Below are 20,836 nucleotides of genomic sequence, written 5' to 3'. Positions count from 1 at the left end.
CTGTTTAAACACAGTGTCATCCAGGATAAAAAAAAAAAACTTTTCTGTTGGTGGTGTTGTTCAGAAGCCATAATCCAAAGTATCCAAGTTAGTAACTCGAAAGTAAAAAACAAAATAATTTCGTTTCTTTAGAGAGATAGAGGGGGATTTAGTTTCAGTAGTACTCTGGAGGTCTCTTCAATTTATAAGTGCTCAATATCCTAGATGAAACAGGTAGTAACCCACAAGTTAAACTGGTTTTAGTGATGCTCTGGATCTTAGATGGAACAAGTGTGGTTAAACAATGTCCCCCTAGAATAAATAACTTCTGTGTTTTTTGTTGGTGTTGCATGGAAGCCATAATCCATAGTGCTCAATATCCTGCAGAGAGCAGATAGTAGCTTAAAATTGAGATTACATTTAAAAAGTTCTATTCTACAAAGGGAGGATGGTTTTAATAGTGCTTTGAAGGCACAAATGTTATATTATTTAATATCTACTTTTTTTTTTTTATGGCCCCCAGATAATGCCAGTTAGTTCTGCCAGTTTATATATAAGGTACAAAATTGAAGTCAATTTTTTTAGTTTTTTTTTTCTTTTTTTTTTTACATCTAACGGATTTTGAAAATCTCACTTGGCAACACTGACAATGAATGATTAATAATGGCGTCTTGATCTTTAAATTATGACAACTTCATTGCGAATTTTATAAATTCGTTGAAATGACATTTAATGAAATTGGGTTTCATATATAATAAGAGTATTTAAAAACAAGTTTTAATTATCAATTACTAATCAGTAAGATATTACAATCATTTGATAGTCACTTTCCCTTTTTACTGTTATTGGGGAACAGAGTTAATTGATTTATCAGAAAAATTGTTCTATAATTTAAGAAATCTATGATGTATTGACTTTAAAAACTTTCCATTCACACCTAGGGTTAGATGCAGGGTTAAGGGAGTTTTCTAGAGGTGGGTGGGCGTGTCACTTAAATTTAGAGTTTGTCATAACAATATGTTCAAGGGAAAGCATTTTGAAGAGGCGTGTTTATGACACAAATCTTGAGTTAGTGGCATAGTAATAACTTTTTTCATGCTAACTTTTCAGCTTGAAAAATATCAAGAGAAAATGACCAGGAAATGGGGTATCAATGTGACATTTGTAGTTGAAATTGATCCCCACCTCTTAAATTCTAAATTTGTTTTTTTCGTGCCTGCCTACTTGTCTACTACCACTTCTTTTTTTTAACACCTCTCCACCCAAACTGCCTACTGTTGTTTTGATTGCCCCCCCCCCCTCTGCTACTACTACTTTTTTTAACACCCCTCCCGGGGTTCCTTACTACACCACCTCTACACACCCGGGTAACGCAGTTATATATAAAATTGTTTTTAAAACTTGAATTTTGTCTGGAGAAGACATTGAAAGGGCTTTGAAAAGTCCTTGAAAATCGACATTGAAAATCCCTATATGTATCATTTATATATAAATTATGGCAACAGTGTAGGAATACAAGCTTCATGATAAACAAAGACTACCAATTAAAAGAAGATTATTATTTTAGTCTGAGCTATATAGAGCGTGTTGATATAGCAGTCTTCATTTTGTGAAATGTCAGAAGAATTATTAGCTTAGGGATTTGAGTAAACAAATTGATTGCATTACAGATTTCTTTTTTTTTTTTTCTTGATGCAAATGTTGTGTAAATTTGAATCTGTAAGTTTAAGAAGCCAATACAATGCAGAATTTTATTTTTATTTGACTAAACATTTATTTAAAAATTTTAAATCAACTTAGTTTTGACGATTTAAAAAGAATTGGAAAAAACAAACAAACTTGCCATTGAAAACCACACAGTTTTTACTTTTCTAGTGATATCATGTCACAAGGAAAAAAGAAAAAACACAAACTGTTTCTATGCCTGATGAGGACATCGAAACAAAGTTGATTTTTAATTTTTTAATTAAGTAAATATTTATTTAAAAAAGAAATCTGCGGTGTATTGGCTTTTTAAACTTAGAAATTCCAATTCAAATTGATTGCATTATTAATATTTAACTTTATTTTGTTGAAAGTTTAGCACACAATAAAAGTGCATCATTCAAGGTTGAATTAAGTTTTCTGTTTCGGCGTTCCAGGTTAAAGGGTTGGAGTTGACAGTTAAGCATAACTTAATGGACCACTTTGATAAGAGTCTTATCCCTATTTTAATAAAATAAAACAATCCAGATATGGAAGTATAGTTGTCTCCCCTTTTAAAGTTTTTGTCATACAACTTTTGTAAAAAGAGAATGTTAGTTCCATTGCGGATTGAGCACTAACTTTTCACATAACCATTTCCTTTTTTTAAGGATTGTCTCATGTTGTTAAAAAGAAAAAAAAAATGATTTACTTTAATTATTTTGTATATATAATTATTTGTTGCCAAAATATTTTCTGTAGGAAAGATATCTTTTTTTTTTTCTGCAGCAAATATCAATTACAGATAGATACCATTTTTTTTTTCTATCAGTAACAGATTTTGCTATTATCTATATTATATTTCTCTTAGCCTGTCTGTTTTTCCATTCCATTTTTTCTTGGAAACTATTTGGCCAATTTGGCTGAAATTTTGCATGGAGCTTTGTTATAAGTATTACGGTATCCACTTGATGCAGAGGGATTAATAGAGATTAATCACCACAGTATCACATTTACTCTCACTTTAGAAACTACTGGGTTGATCTGTCCGAAATTTTGTATGGGCTTTTAAGATGTATTATGGTATCCGTTCAGTGAACAGTTAGGAATTAATAGAGATTAGTGTTTAATGTAAAAATGAGCACAAATTTAACCATATTCAATCATCAACTTGGCATAAAACACTTATTCTAAGTCAATAGTTTCGTTTATTAATACTAAATAAAGTGTTAAAAATTCTTGTTTTCATTCAGATAGAAACTGCAATGGAAAGAAATGGGTAATATCTTAAATTTTTTAAATTTCGATTTTGCAAAAGATCACGTGCCATATCATTTATAAGCAGTGTGTTCACAGCTATGTATAACTCAAACAATGTGAGAGGAATAATGCTGTTAAATTGAAGAATATAATAGGAGTTTACCTTATAACTAACATTTTATTTCTTTTTCTGTATAAGTTTAAAGATGTACAAAAAAAATTAAAACGACTTTACTGCATCCTGGGTGACACCGGGTAGGGACAGCTAGTTTTTATATAAATTGATCATCTTGAAGTTGATATTCCCCACCCCGAATTTCTTCACCATCCTCTTAATTTTTTATTCTCTTTTTAAATCTTTGCTTTATATATAAATTGAACACCAAATTCCTAGCTCTTATTCTACAGTTCAATTTTTAGAGTTTCAATCCCTTTAGATAAGTTTCCCATAAAATGATTTACTTTGTTCTGAAAGGATGTTTGTAAACAAGATTATTTTGATTAAAAGTCAGACAATTTTATGTTAACTTGTAGAGAGAACTGCGCACTCGATTAAAAATTGAACTAGTAATTTTTTTTTTTTTTTTTTTTTTTTTTCAAATATAATCTGTTCAATTTTTTCCACAAAATTGGAATTGGGGTGAGAGCATGTTTCGTATGTGTTTGCCAAATAGAAAATAAAATGGAAAAATATTAAGTTCCTGAGTTTTTGAGGCTTGATTATTCATATTATTTAGATTCTTCATATTACTGTTCTTAGCTTGAGTGTTATTTTCACAACGTTTCAATCGATGTAACTGCCAATTTTTTCAGTCAATGTAACTTCCAACCTGTTTCAGTCGATGTAACTTCCAACCTGTTTCAGTCGATGTAACTTCCAACCTGTTTCAGTCGATGTAACTTCCAACCTGTTTCAGTCGATGTAACTTCCAACCTGTTTCAGTCGATGTAACTTCCAACCTGTTTCAGTCGATGTAACTTCCAACCTGTTTCAGTCGATGTAACTTCCAACCTGTTTCAGTCGATGTAACTTCCAACCTGTTTCAGTCGATGTAACTTTCAATCTTTTTCAGTCGATGTAACTTCCAACCCTTTTCAGTCGATGTAACTTCCAACTTTTTTCAGTCGATGTAACTTCCAACCTTTTTCAGTCGATGTAACTTCCAACCTTTTTCAGTTGTATCTTGTTAAACTCAGGGAATCTGCATGTTACTCCTGTGGATTAAATAAAGGGTTCTGTTTTAAATTCTGTGCAGATTCCAGAGTTCGACAAGATACAGCTGAAGATGTTACAGAGATTACATTGATTGAAACATTGTGAAAATAACACTTAAGATGAAAACAATAGTCTAAAAAAATCCAAATGATACAAAGAAAAAATATATATGTTAACAATTTATCTTGTACACCGTCATCTTTTTGGTCTCAGTTGCCTTGTTGGTGGTGAATAGGGCTCTAACACGTATTGTTATAGAAAATGTACCAAATGGAATATCAAATATTCTAGTAAGATGCGAATGGTATACTGTTGTTAATCGAATAATGGATTGAGTTCAAAATTCCACATAGTTGCAGAGTTTCGTTGCTTTGTAAACCTCACGGTTTTCCGGAAATCTTAAGCATAATAATCGCAAGGGCATTTCGCTCTGAATATGTTATTATGAATCATATGTCCGCATTAATATGTGGAGAATTAAAAGATGTTGAGGATTAATTTTTTTTTTAAAGAATGTTTTCATGTTCTATGTTCTGTATTTTTGTATATCATTTTTTTTTTTCATTTCAATGACAAATATTATCCAAAAAATGAGGTTACATTTAAGCTAGTATGAAAAAAAAAATGTCTAAACGACAGTAATTCATAGAAAGAAAAGCAGTAATAAAAAATGTGTATAAGTTAGATATTTTAATAAAAAAAAATTTAATCTAAAAAGTATGTTAGACATTTAGTCATTCATTAAATATGCAATCTTTATTTCCTTAGAACAGATCTTAAATTATAAAATGGTGTTGATATTTTATTTATTTATTTTTTAATAAGCAAGGTCTGAATCAGTTTCGTTATTTTCTTAAGATTCAAAGGTTCAAGCACCTGCATCGATCTGATCTTTGTGTGCGTGTGTTGGTTATCTTGACGTTCTAAGCAGAGCCGTGGAGTCAGTAGCGTTCTAGTTTTAGTGCCTTTTACTCTTCGTTATGAATTGTGTAAGTTGTTGTAGAGGTAGACTATACTTTTATAGATGACATAATCATGTTAACCCACTGGTTTTCATTAGATCCTTAAAGTTAAGCAATGTTGAGCCTAGTCAGTACCGGATGAGTGACCATTTGAGAGAAACTGGCACTGTATGTAAGAGGACATTGACGACTGCAAAAATCTAACATCATTGTCTCCTCTGACTGGGATATGCATGCAACTGGGGACTGCTTGTGAATTTAATATTCCTGTGAAACTTCCCCCTTTATGGAAAGCTGAATCAACTTACCTAGGGCGAATGTTGGTTGTCATTTGTTAAACTAGACTTTCCACCATTAATTATGCAACTACTCTAAGAGAAGAAAAACTTCAAAATAATACCAGTCTTTCTCTGCTTATCCCAGTATTGTATATGTGTGTGTGAGAAACAGCACTAACCCTATTCGGATTTAACCGGCTTCCTCCATCTGGTGTGTCAACGTAATTATGCCATATATAGGCATTGTATCTAGTAGTCCTCGATTTTCTTTGCCATTGTATTCAAGAAATGCTGCTTAACAATGGTGTGGTCGGTGATTGTGCAACCCTTGCTTCATTCCTGTAATAGCAGTTTTACAGGAGGGGTATCCATTGTCTCTTGAGACTGAAAAATATATAATAATCTTTTTGGTACTTGCAGAATAAGGATTGTGCTATCGTCAGAATTTTCTGGACAGTTTATGTAAAACACTGGAAGTTGCTGAATGAAAGTTTCATGATTTTTTTTTTTATTTTGAAAAAACTGTCCAATTTATTGTAATGAGAAATAGTTCTGTTCTTACAAAGATAAGTCAATGAAAAGTTAATTGAAAACAAAAAAAAAAATGAAAACAATATTCTTTTTTTATGTAGAAAATATAATGAATAATTCTTGGACAATTTTTATGAAACGTAAAGAAAATTAAAATCAAGAAAAAAACACTCATTGTAAGTTTCATGAATAAATATTTATTTTTTAGATAACAAACAACTAATAAGAAGCAAAAAAAAATTGATATTGTGATTTTTTTTTTTAAATAATTTTTCTTTTTTTTTTGTTCAAACTAAGGTAAATAAATTATTATTTTTTATAGAATAAACCAATGATAGCAAATAAATGTTTTCTTCAATCATGTTGGATGCTGCAATTTCATTAGTTTAGCATTTCAGCATCTTTCACCATTTTATGTAAATTACCTGGGAAATTGCAATGATAGTACTTATGCAGAATAAGGACCATACTATCTTTAAATCATATTGTAAGAGACAATTTTAATTTACTTCTTCAATCCAGGACCCCTTGGCGGATAATGTCCTTTTTTTGCCCTGTTTCTTTCAAATGTTCCCTTTTTTATGTTTTGATGAGTTCTTTCTTCGGTGTAGTATGACTACATGTCACAATTACGAGTTCCTTTCTCATACTATTACAACAATGATTATATATTATTATTATTATAATTACTATTATTATTATTATTATTATTATTATTATTATTATTATATTAAAAAACAAAGCTACATCAAAGGGAGATCACTCTCATATTCTTGTCCAGAGTTTCCAGATTGGACTTTTTAAAGTAAAATTTTACAACTTTTTCGAAGCAAGTTAGCCTTCAAAAATTGTATTTGACCTTTTTCAAAACATAACATACGAACTAAGGAAATGACAAACAGAATATCATATAGATTGACTGTAAACAAATATATAATGTGGAGAGGTAATGAATACCTACGTTGAATTTCATTAACTAAGTTTAAAAAAAAACAAAAAAAAAACAAACAATATATTTGCATTAGATCGATGTCCTTGTTGATAAGCTCCGCCTTCAAATGCAATATGATTTCAAATTTCACGATTCTTTTTTTTTTTTTTTCTATAGCATTCCAGTTATTTTTTATTGATATTTTCAATATCAATCATCATAAAGATGAATAATCTTTTTCTAAATAAAAAAATGGATGAAAAGATTTGGTATTATTGTAGATTAACACCCCTCACTAAATCACACCTTCCCAAGAGATGAAATTCTACTTTTTTTAGGCAATTATATGTGAACACTCTGAAAAATATGACAGAAAAAAATTGCTTTAGAATTTAAAATTGGGATTATTTTTGTATATAAATTAAACAGAAAATGATTTACTTCTGGGTCATTTTTAGCGTTTTAGAGCAGCATACAATTTTTTTCTTTTTTATTGTTGGGGGTCTATTTTTCAGGCAATTATGTGGGGTTTTACAAGGGGGTTTGTGGAAGGGTACAGATTGCCAGTTAGACCTAGGATAAGAGGTATGTTTAAGTAGTGCTTATCGCTCTGATTTAAAGTTATTGGTAGGATTAACAGTGTTTTTAAGGTGGAGGATGACATTGCAGCTCAAATCTAAATCCTTTTTTTTTTTTTTTTTTTTAATTTAAGATGTAAATTGGTGTGGCCTATAGAGCTAAGGTTTACTGGTAGTTTAAAATCAATAAATATTCATTTCATTATTAATATGAGCCATAGAAAATAAAGTTTTAAACAAAAACAAAGAAATAAAAACTTAAAAAGTTAAAAAGTTTTGGGCATCAGAAAATAGGCACAAATTTTTCTGATTCTGATACTCCCAAAAGTTCTGATTGTTTTCGATTTCGATTAATCCTCCCAACATTAATATTTACAACTCCGAGCAACTTTCAGTTTTAAAACTCGGCAAAAGTAAATAGTGTTACTTAATTTGAAAACCCCAATGAAAATGTAGGTCACAACATAAGAATATCCGGAAACTAATTTTTTTTTTTTTTTTTTTTTTTTTTTAATAAATTTTTTTTTACAGAAAAATGTTTTTAACTGAAAGTGAGAATTTTTTTTTTTAATGTAATAAAATTTAAAAAATGGAAAATAAAATAAATTAATGTTTACTTAACAAAGTTTTAATAAATAAAATAAAAAAATAAATGTAATTAAAATAAAATGTGCATTTGTCCAAATATAATTAAACTTTAGTCGTGGTTGATGGGTAAAAATCAGAAGCTTACAGTATTAATGCTGGAGTCCCTCAGGGGTCCATCCTGGGGTCAACTCTATTTCTGATCTACATCAATGATCTTCCAAATCCCACCCTAAGATCATTTGTAGACATTTATGCTGACGACACTACCATCTATGGAAACACTTCAAAGGCCGTAAACGACTGAGTCTTCTCTGATTCTCCCTCCTCTGATCTTGACCACATTTAATGGGAAAAGAGGTGGCTGATTACTTTTAATGCATCTAAAACCAAGCTTCTATCTATATATCATCAACACTCTGATCCCCATCTGGCATCAATTGAAATGAATAGCTCTCTTCTTGAGGCGGCTCTGTTTTGACAAGCTTCTGGGTCTTACCTTTGCTCCTGATCTGAGATGGAACATGTCCATCAAATCTGTTGCCAAGGCTGCTGGAAAAATGGTTGGATCATTCTACCGCTCCACTGCTGATGCAATTCTCTACCTATATTAGAACTAAGTTCGTCCAAGGATAGAGTACTGTTGCCACATCTGGGCTGGAGCTGCTAGAAGCAGCTTATCCTACCTTGACAGAGTTCAAAATAGTCTTCATAGCTTAGTGGGGGATGCCCTTTTCTCTTCCCTGCAACCTCTTTCCCACACAAGAGATGTTGCGAGCCTGTCTCTATCGTTATTTTTGTGGAAAGTGCTTGTTTGAGCTCCAATCTATGGCCCTTCCCCTGGAATGACTTTCACAAAAAACACTTGTCTAGCTGAAACCACTATCAATAATTTCCCCCCACTCTTTATCTGTGTCTAAACCTAAATGTGGATTCCATGAACAAAGCTTCTTTCTTAGAACTGCACGCCTGTGGAACTCTGTTCTGTTTTCCTGCTTTCCGACTAACTACAATATGGTCATCTTCAAGTCTAACGTGGACAAGTTCTTGATGAGCCGTCCCCTTAAGTAATCCAATTTACCAAGTTTCCACTACTAATGATTACTACAACATTTTCCCATTGACTACTGTACACTCATTAACCACTTATCCTTAAGTGGCCTCTGAGCCTTGATAAGTGGTGACTCCTTTGTAAAAAAAAAAAAAAAAATGTATTATAATAGATTAAGTAAAACGATGTAAGAAAGCAGGATGTTCAAATTAAGTAATACTGTTTACTTCCGATAAGTTTCAAAACTGAAAGTTGCTTGGATCGGTAAATATGCTAGATCGTCAATATTATTGGGGAGGAGGTGGTGTTAATTTCCAAATAAATATTTAATATTCTTGTAATCCTTGACTATAAAATTTGAAAAAAGATGAGAAAGCCGACATAGGTGGGTACTTCAGCTAATTATATGTGTACAGGGAGGATAATATTCTTGACTTGATAAAGAACAAGCAGTGATTTATAGATATATTAGTCTGGGTGCCCGTGTTGGCTGAGCGCTTGGAAGTGTGTATTGAGCAAAAAAAAAAAAAAAGTGGCAGTAGGCAAGCAGGCTTGAACCCGTACCGTGAAGAAGAAAAAGAACGTGAAAAAAAAAAAAGTGACGTCTTTGCTGTTGCATCCTTTGCGAAACTGGAAGTGACAAAGATTTAAATTAAGGCTAGTCAATCAAAAAGAGAGGATGACTTTTGAAAATATCGGGGAAAAAAAAGCGACCCCTCCTTGTAGAAAAGTGTCCAGTTGAGGGTCAAGGAATTAATGTTTTTTTGGCTAGTTTTTCGATATTTGTCATACAAAGGGTCGAGCTTCACAACGATACCAAGCTCGTGAAAATATGTCACCTCTTTCGAAAGTTTTAGGCATACATACAAAGCATATATACATACAGATTTTTTCCCTGCATCTAATAGATGAACAGGCAGATTGTGCTTGATTCGATGTTCATTTATTTGATGAGCTTGTGTTCTGCTTATTGCTGAAGTCGTGCAAATTGAATTACAGACTTCTGATATAAATTATTTAATATTTGATCTATTTTACAGCATTTATTTGCTATTGGAAGCCATTTTCTCTATCTTTTCCTAATTTCATTCTAGATTATTAATTTGATAATTTTTCTTCTATTTTAATTAATGTTCAATATAAATACTCTTTATCCTAAAGGAAGGCTATTGATTAGGTACAGAATATTAAAAAGTTCATCTTCTACATATAAGGAATTGATGAATAACAAGAAAGTCTTCCAGCTGTATGTGAGTGGCAGTCATAGTAGATACGAGTGTGAGAGTGAAAACTCCTCCACTTCCTCCTTGACCAATTAAAAAATATATACATCAAGCAGGATTAAATATTGAAATCAAAGAAGACAAGCCAAACTAAAATTTTGTTTTCTAACAACATCGACCAAATATGTGGCAGAAGTCACTAATTGAAAAGATTTATGTACATGGTTTTTATTATAGAAGCTATGCAGGAGGGGAGGACTGACTTTATAAGACTAGCAGGCGAGAGGGCTTTGCCCGGGCATAAAATATGCTTAAATATGATATTTTAATTTGTCCAGATTTCATATATATTATTACAGAGTTGTGATTTCAAAAGTAAAAATAAAAAGTATTTAGATGCCATCAGCAAGAATTGAAACCGAAACCGTAGCATTCAAAGCTGGTGACGTTACCACTGTACCAACGTGACATGCATATGAACTGATTAAAAATTAAAAATAAACTAAGATGAATGTACAAAATGTTTTACGATTTTTTTCAATTTTGACCCATTTTAAAACAATTTTAACTGGCTAAAGACCCATAAAAGAACGGCCCGTAAAACATCCAATCATTTGAGGCCGCTCTGTGACTTTTAGTTTCGGAGGAGATAGTTTGAAAATATGGAGACAGACAGACGTTTATATATTAGACTTTTTTAAACTCTTATTTTACTGTACTGCTGTATGAATCCCAAGTATGATCTTAAACTACATCTGGAAGTGAAATTTCAATTTTGGAGCTTGGAAAAGGGAGTGTTATGGAGTCTATTCTTTGTTGGCATTAGTTCATTCTGGTAGTCTATTGCTACTAGATCAGGTTGTTGGAAGATATCGGTTTCCCAACTTAAATGCACCAAACATTCATGTTACTTTTTTTTTCTCTTTGCAAAACTCAATCATGTTCTTCAAAGCCAAAAACAAAAACAATTTTTCTCTACAAAGCAACCAAACCAAACACCAATGATAAATATTTGAAGATATAAAGAACTTTAAGCATAAAATTTTTTCCCAAAATGATATAACCTGAAGAGGGTTGATATGTCATAAAACAAAACAACCAAACCAAAACACCATGAATAAATATTTGAAGATTTAAACAACTTGAAGCATAAAAACTTTTTTTTCAAAATTATTGGATTCGGCATTAACCCGAAAAGAGTTGATATGCTGTAAAACAAAACAACCAAATCAAACGAAACCATTCTGGTAGAACCTATAATATCTGGGTTAAATAGAATCCATCCTGGGTATGACACGAAACTACACCCAATGGTATACACATAAATTTACATTTTGATAGCAAAGAATTTTTTGAGAAACCTAAAGTAGATGCTATAATGTCATTCCTAAAAGCATTTGGTCTATATCAGGGAAAATACCGTTTGGCTAGGAACAAAATTAATTTCTGCTCTCTGTCAGTGAAGGGGAAATCCTTCTAAATTGAGGCAATTTTAATGTTTTCTCTTAGAGTACCATATTTTGGGGAACTACATTTTTCCCCACATTAAAAACCAACCTTGTGTCTAAGTTTGCCCTCGTTGGAAGACAAATAAGTAAAGACAAATGAAAATCAAACATTTTTAAAGTATTTAAATATAAAAGAATACTTGAGAATTACTGCAGGAAATGAAGTGTATGTTGTTTACACTGTATTTGAAGATATTAAGAAATTGAATCTTTTAGTCTTTTACGAAAATGGTTGAAATAATTATCTAAAAATAAAAGGATGGGGTATATGTTTTCAAACGACCAAACCAAAGAAATTACTTTGCCATGTGATAGTCTAATGTACATAATAGTCTAAATATATTCTGAGATCTTAAATAATAAATTGGTTACTTAGTGCATGTTCTAATGATTTTGTTAATTTTCCTTTTTATTATTTAATTTTTTTGCCTTGTCTTAAAATCGTTAACTTTTAACATCTGCTACCAATCGTTAAATATTTTTTTACAATAAAATATTTTTTCTGTTTTAATCTTCCATTTTTTTTTTTTATTATTTGATTTCAAGTTGACTTCATCCTCATAAATCATGCAAGACCAGATCCTGGTTATGACTTTCAAGTGCATCTGTCGAGCCTTTAAAATTATAAAATTCTATAAAAAAATAAAAATAAAAAATAATTTAATTTGACTCTTTCTGAGATGATGTAATTTTATTCACATTTTTGCACATTATTTTCCTCATTTCAGTGGTTTTTTTTTTTTTTTTTTTTTTTTTTTTTACAAAGGTGTCATCATTTATCAAGGCTCACAGACCACTCGAGGATAAGGGTTAATACATGTACGGTAGTCATTGGGTCATTAGTGCAGTAATTGTTAGTAGTGAAATTTAGTATAATTTGATTATTTAATGGGACGGTTCAACAAGAACTTGTTTACATTAGACTTGAAAACGACCATATTGTAGTCAGCTGGAAAGCAGGGCAGCGGAACAGAGTTCCACAGGTGGGCAGTTGTCATTTTAAAAATGTTTTCCCTTTTGCATTATTTCCCTTTAATTTGATAATAAATATTTGTCAGGTGCAATAAGTTGTAAAGTATGAATAATATATCCACAAACAAGGAAATTATCCAATGTTTTTTTTTTTTTTCTATCAAATGTTTCTTCCCAAAGACACACAACTTGATTCCCTGGCCTTTAGCATGGTATGAAAGTTCCCACTCCCATTTAGAGATTGGCCTGCTTGTTTTTCGGTTCTATACAAACAGGTAGTTTAGTTTATTTTTTAGGAAGGTTTTGGAGAGTCTTAGTAATCTTGATTTTTTTTCTTTTTTGTTTCTTGTAATTTTTTCTAACAAATTGTTTGTTTTCAACACTATAATATATAATTTTCATTTCGTTTTTTTTTTTTATTGAAAGTCGAAATGGGTTATTGATTAAAATAAGAGACTTCCAAATGGGTATTATATCTATAACAGGCCAAGAGATCTAATATCTAAGATATCTAATTTTAGAGCTTTCCCACTCCCATTTAGAGATCGACATGCTTGTTTTCGGTTCTAAACAAACCGGAAAACTAATGGAAGTTTATATTTTAGGAAGGTTTTGGATGAACTTACTAACTAAACTATTTTTATTTGGTTTCTTTTTTGATTCTTGTAATTTTTTGTAACAAATTGTTTTTTATTTGTTTTTTGCTTTTTTCAGCATTAGAATATATAATCTTTATTTTATTTATATTTTAATTAAAAGTTGAAATAGATTATTGATTAAAATGAGAGATGTCCAAATGAATGTAATACAAGACGCGGTATCTATAACAGGTTAAGAGACCTAAAATTTAAGATATGTTATATATCTCTTGGCATCTTTATAAGTATTGCCTTGACATAATACTAAACAAATAACAATCGCATGAATTCCCTTCTTGTGTTTTTTATTTGACTATTTTACAATTTTTTTGTATCATTTCAGATTTACTAATTTCGTTTTAGGAGGTTCCCACATAACCGATGATGAACTTCTCTCATACAACACTGACCCTGGACATATGCCGCACCGACGTGATGATGATGATGAGGAATCTGACTTTGATCTTCAATGGGATGAAGATGCTTCTTAGTGATGGAAACTGATTTGTTTATTGCAAAATGCAAAGGTTAACAGCTGAGAATGATTTGGGAGGGAGGAGACAAATATTGATGGTGTCTCTGTTAGCTGATGTAGATATTATGTGGAATATATATATATATATATATATATATATATATATATATATATATATATAAAGTTATGAAAATATATATGGCAAATAAACTACACAGAATATTCCACATTTCATTCTCATGAGAATTCCCACGAGAATGAAACACAAAATATTTTGTGTAGCTTAATTGCCATATATATTTTTATAACTTACTACCTAGCTCTACACTGTTGAGGTAAATACTGAAAATTTATGCATAAAATTATGTCTTTGTATATTAATTTATGTGATTAAATGAAGTAGTCATATATATATATATATATATATATGATACTCAAATATGGTGAATGATTGCATAAATACAATTGTGTAGCTATTTACCATATTTTATTATAAAGCTCTACTAATCTATTGAGCACTATTGCAATAAATATTGGAAAATCCACCTTAACTATTGGAAAATCCACCTTAACTATATATATATATATATATATATATATAAGGAAAATGAATAACATCAAACCTTAACACATACTAAACAATAATTATTTTGGTCTTAAACAATCTCTTTTGTGAACTGAGAATACACTTAGCAAAACTACAGATTTAAAAAGACTAGTTACAGTTGGAATAATTTCATAAGTATGTGTTAGAATTTTTCTGTTATTATTTCTTTTTTAAATATTTCCTCAAGTCAGAAATATTATGTCTGATATATATTTATAGATCTGTATAATTTGATATTAGGCTTATATATATATATATATATATATATATATATATATATGTGTGTATGTATACATGTAGATTTACGAGGTTTCCCTGCAATTTCTCTCATAGAATATTATATTTTAATACGTTTTGTAAATGTTAGTATACCTATTAGCGTTGAAAGAGTGAAAGCTTACATATGCAGATTACTTTCTTTGGTTAACGGAGTTAAATATTTATTAAGTCCTATTCAAAGTTTTTTAAAATTCAAAAGGAGTTGTTTTTTCCTCCCTTAACTAAATCAATATATTATTTTTCATCAACTCTAGGTCAATAAAATAACGGCTTTTAACTTCATTAATTGAGAAATAAAATTAGCATAGGTATTAAAACTGAAAATTAAATTAAAATTATTTGATTTTTACCCATACTGAGGATAAAAGCCTGAATATGTTATTAACAAGCATGCTCTTAAAACCATAAGAGAGAGTGTAGTATCTGTTCTGATACAATTTTTTTCATTCTCGGTTAGTGGAGGAGAAATACTTCACGACTGAGACAATTTTAATTTTTGTTCCTTTGTCCCCCTCCCCCCACACATTAATAAACGATCCTGGTGTCTCACTCTGCCCTCCCGCGGAGGCAAAGTAAATAGGAACAAGCATATCAAATCAATCTGTGGTCAGTAATGCCTTGGTTGTGTATGCGTCAGGGAGGAGGGATTGAGGTGAATGAGTAAGCTTTTAATAGACATGTTTTTCCACCGATCCGACCGATGAGAATAATAGTGCCTATCGAAAATCAAGAAGTAATGATATAAGTTTCACCTATCTTTCCTTCCTTTTTTTGGTTTTCGGCTTTATTCTGGGAGGATTTTATTTTTTAAATTATTTTCTGACTGACATTTATTTGGAGTCCTGACAACGACATGGAAATGTCGAAACATTGATCGATCCGCATAAACACCTTACAATGTTTATATAATTTCATTTATATAAGCTCTGCACATGTTATTTAGCACTTCTGAAAAAAATATTGGTTTTTAGTTCATGTTAATGCTTGAACTTTATATATTCCAGGTTAAAGGTATTCAAGAGTGATAACTAACGAATTTAATGAGATTATTAAGAGTGCTCAATAAAAGAAGAGCAAGATATATTTTTTTAATATAAACAAATTTACATGGTTGCAACACTGGACTTGCTAATATTTTGGATTTCAGACAAATGGTTGGTTAAAATCAGAAGTTCCTGTCAGGCGACTTAATAAATGGTTGCTTTCCACATTTGTCCAAAACATTAGCATGTCCAGTGTCACGACCATGTAAATTTGTTTATATTAGTGTGTGGGTGTATATATACATAAAAAAATTTAAAAAAAAAACCTACAATTGAATGTACTCACTGATATAAATTGTTAATAACAAAATAAAATATGCTTAGCATAACTGCCGTTTCATGCTGTAAATTTGTTTATGTTAGTGTGTGTATGTATGTGCATATATATATATATATATATATATATATATATATATAAAATTAAAAAAAAACAACCTACAATGGAATGTGCTCACTGATATAAATTGTTAATAAGAAAATAAAATATGCTTAGCATAACTGCAGTTTCATGATAGCTTCTACACTAGTGTCTTGTGATTACCTAATAACATGAATCTGTTGATTTTCTAAGTATATTTTATTTTACCATTACTGATGTGCAGAATTTATATATATATATATATATATATATATATATATATATATATGTGTGTGTGTGTGCATAACATATTATTGATAGGTTTGATGATGCAAATTTAAACATCAAAATAGCTCAAGTGTTAAGTTATTAATATTAATAACATTGACATTAAAGTTATTGTATTTTTTTAAATTTGGATGGTCAAGGTATTCAATATTATATGATAAATTCTATGCAATATGCAATGCTACAAACTTTAATTCTTTCCCTGTAAATATATATGTGTGCGCATGTGTGTGAGTACAAAATACACAACATATCATCAAATAAAATGTTGTGGAGACAGGATGTGTGAAAAAAGACAGGTAAAACAAATTAAACAAAAGAGTAAATCATAAAAATCGAGTGCTTTACGAGTTTCGTTTGGATCAACGAACGTCTTCAGTAAAGACTAAAGATGGTCATTGATCCGAATGAAACTGGTAAAGCTCTCGTTTTTTGATGATTCATTACTATGTTTAATTTGTGTTTCTTTTGTCTTTTTTCACACCCACGTGTGCGTGTATTTTAAGAAAGTTTTTACTGCTGATGAATTTCGTTGTGGCATTCCAACCAAAAATGTTTTTGTCTTTTGTTTGTTTCTTAATGTCCAGCAGCATCCCATCTCTCCTACAATATTTTATTATTTTTTTAAGTTCTTTTAAATATTTTCAATAAAACACCAAATTTACATATTATAAAAAAAAATATTTTGAAATATTTACTTGAAGTGATCCATTTGCCCCCTTAATTTAATATAGACCAGTTCTATCTATTCAGTATGACCTGGTAGAAATTTTGTTTCAAACAAGAGGAATAATTCTGTATTGAATATAGAGCTCTTTTTGGGGGGTTTTCTAAGATGGCATTTATATGAAACTAATTCCAACCCTGTTAAACTGATTTATGGATGGAATTAAATGGAATTACATTTTATTATTCTTAATGATGTGCTGTAGCAAGCCACCAAAAGAATGGACACACTTGAATCAAATATTGATTCTGTAAGAAGAAAGCTTTTGATGACAAAAATTGTAACAGACTGACTTTATTTTGTATATTAGAAAACAAAAATAAGATCCTTTGGGGCCGTTTTGTGGTTTGTATATGAAATAAGGAGAACGGGGTGGGCTTTTTTTTTTTTTAATTCTTGCTATTCCATAAAGTCTTTGGGTTTTTTTAATGGTTCTCTTTTTCCTCCCATTTAAAACCCCAAAAATTAAAGTGTGGTACCCCCTCCTGCCAATCTAAACATTAAATATGTTTTTTTCAAAATGTTTTTTTATAATCTGAAAATTTAGTGTTGTAATTGATATTATTTCAGAGGTTTTTCTTGTGATTTCAAATTAGGGTATAATGGTGCTATTCTTGATGAAACCTTCCTCAGATTTGATCACTTCAAGGAGGACAAGCTTTAGATCTCAATAATGCCAAACCTTTTGATTATTCCTAAAAAAAAAAATACTTCTGTTAACCATTTTTGTTAACTAGATCAGTACCGAATGGCATTTTAGTAAGCATGTATATACCAAAAAGTTTTTGTTGTTTTTTAATAAAAATTTTTCTCAGTGTTAAAAAAACAAGGTTTACAATTTTAATTTTTTAAGTCTTTTTCAATATGGAAAAAAAACCCACCATTTACAATTTTAATTTTTAAAAATTTTTTTCATTATGGAAAAAAACAAAAACAATGTTAACAATTTTATTTTTTTTAAAATAAAATTTCTTCAATATGAAAAAAAAACAAAGTTCAAAATTTTAATTTATACTAGACTACCCGTGACCCGTTGGGTCAGTATATGTTAAGGCTAGCTATGGAATAGTGAGTACATTAATTATGACAAAAATATGTGCGTTGCAAGTACAATGATGGCCACTACTTGAACCATAAAGAATTACATTGCTTAATATCTGGAAACTACTTATCAGCAGAAAATTTAAATGTGATAGTCGTTTTCAGCATACCCGAAAACCTTTAGAAGTTATTTTAAAGGAACATGTTAAGGTGGAAACAACGTAAAAATTTACCAAATCTTCTATTTTTATATTTGCTTAAAGTTACATTTTATAGTGTTGGTCATCCAAACCTTAAAATTTGTCTGGCGTTACTTCCGCCGAAGAGCTTTGTAAATAAAGAAGTGCGACTCTTAACGAAAGCACTTATCACAAGTCAACAGCTTTGTTTTTGTTATGTTAAATGCTTTGTGTTTATTTTAGCGTCTAGCATAAAAAATGAATTTAAAGTTTTAAGCTGTTAAAAAAAAATGAAATAAAGTATTTTTTTCTTTTAACTGTTTGATACCGATTTCAACTTGCAACGAAAAATATAAATAAAATTCGTAAAATGCCGATGAAAGAAGCAAAAGAGATTTAGTTTTGTTTTTATTCGCATATTTTAAACGCGAAAAATTTTTCGATTAAAATAAAACATAGCTTTGTTTTCATGTAATATGCATGCGTAGAATTTTTCAAACTGGATCGACGATTTAAACGTCTAAGCAAGCAAGCTGCTCTGAGTTTTATAATTATAAAAATAAGTAAATTGAAGAAATGTGGTCACATCTTTATAAACATTATTATGGAAGGTTAATTTTAAAATTTTAGAAAACCAAATGTTATAAAATATTTTATTAAATGATTAAAATCATTTTTTAATTATTTTAATCATTTAATAAAATATTTTATAACATTATTTGGTTTTTCTAAAATTTGCAAATTCTTTATTATTTATATAAGTTTTATTGACGATGTTAGCTGTAAAAGTTTTGATGTTTTCGATAATGTTTGGTCGTCAACACCCATGTACACGATGTTGTAAGAACACAATTTGATATTTATCAAAATCGGTTTAAGTTGCAAAAGTGTATATTAAGCAGCTTAATATACAGACTGATAAATTACTATCTTTCTAGTATCATCTGTGTTATGACATAACTGAATCCCATTAACTGATTACATGAAATTTGATTACATACTTAAGTTAGGTGTTGATTCAGAATCAGATTATCAGGGAAATATTTGTCCAAAACACATAATCAAAAATAAAGTCGTTTAAAAATCAAATATGAATTACTTAAATGCTAAATAAAACAAATTTTGGTCCTGGATATGACCTTAAAACTATATCCAGTGGTGAGGCCTCAGCTTGCGGCCTTTGGGGAGTGTGGAGCTATCCTTTAATTGCCATTGCTCCCAGGTCCACTCTGACCCGGAGTGGTAGTACCTGTTAGGGTCCCAACTATGGGTTAAATAGAAACCGGCTTGGAAGCAACAAATATATTCTATTAAAAATTTTTACTTCAAAATCTTTGGATTCGGCATTAAATAACTTAAAAAGGGTTGATATGCCGTAAAACAAAAACGACCAACCAACCGAGACAAATGTTTAGGTAAGAAACTTTTATCATTTAGATTTTTAACATCATTTGGTCCTTGTTCAGAATTACCCCTATATTAAAATACAAAAATAAAGGAAAAAGCTATGGTGGAAAGAAAATATCATGCGCCAAAAGTCATGTAAATTGAGAAAGTATGATAAAGTAGTTTTATTTTGCATTCCAGTTATAGTGCTGAAAAAGCTCCAACCAGAACTTGCCCCCATACTTACAAAACTGTTTAAGCATTGCCTTAAAGAGAAGTGCTTTCCAACACCCTGGAAAACCTCATCAGTATGCCCTGGATTTAAAAATTCAGGTGAAAAGTCATCTCCCTCTCAGTACAGACCAATAAGTCTCCTCTGTATCATGAGTAAGTTGTTGGAATCCATATTAAATAAAGAAGTAGTCAACCACCTCAACAGAAACAACCTTCTTAGTGACATGCAATATGGTTTCCGCTCTGCAAGATCTACAGCAGATGTGCTAACGGTTATATCACATAGGATTAGTGAATCTCTTGACAAAGGTTTCCTTTCCAGAGCAATTGCTCTTGACATATCGAAGGCCTTCGATAAGGTATGGCATAAGGGCCTACTTCACAAGATTTCCAGCTACGGTATTACTGGAAATGTTTTCTCAATCATTAAATCATTTCTCTCTGATAGGTTCATAAGAGTAGTGGTTGATGGGCAGAAATCAGAGGCTCACAGTATTAATGCTGGAGTCCCCCAGGGGTTCACCCTGGGCCCAACTCTCTTCCTGATCTACATCAATGATCTCCCAAAACACATACTAAACTCATTCGTTGACATTTATGCTGATGACACGACCATCTATGGCAACACAAGGCCGTAAATGACAAAGTTTTCTTTAATTCTCTCTCCTCTGATCTTGAGCACGTGGTTCAATGGAGGAAGAGGTGGCTGGTCACTTTTAATGCATCCAAAACCAAGCTTCTGTCTTTACATCATTAACGCTCTGATCCCCATCTGGCATCAATTGAAATGGATGGCTCTTGTCTTGGGGAGGCTCTATGTTTTG

General features: G+C 30.7%; 1 protein-coding gene across 2 annotated transcripts in view; it reads left to right on the top strand.

The window, feature by feature from the left end:
• LOC145284510 (nuclear envelope integral membrane protein-like) overlaps positions 1 to 14,003 on the top strand; it is a 148,139-nt gene extending 134,136 nt beyond the window's left edge. Inside the window, exon 8 of one of the 2 annotated variants that reach the window (XM_080133395.1) lies at positions 13,739 to 14,003. In XM_080133395.1, coding sequence (XP_079989521.1) covers positions 13,739 to 13,886 — 148 coding nt within the window. In that variant the 3' untranslated portion in view covers positions 13,887 to 14,003. The remainder of the gene's footprint in view (positions 1 to 13,738) is intronic. The other variant, XM_080133396.1, reaches the window with a different exon arrangement.
• The last annotated feature ends 6,833 nt before the right edge of the window (positions 14,004 to 20,836 follow it).

The sequence above is a fragment of the Euprymna scolopes genome, chromosome 9 (assembly GCF_053919585.1).
Source record: "Euprymna scolopes isolate OS-2025 chromosome 9, ASM5391958v1, whole genome shotgun sequence".
Classification (NCBI taxonomy): Eukaryota; Metazoa; Mollusca; class Cephalopoda; order Sepiida; family Sepiolidae; genus Euprymna; species Euprymna scolopes.
This window is presented reverse-complemented; position numbering and strand designations above follow the sequence as displayed.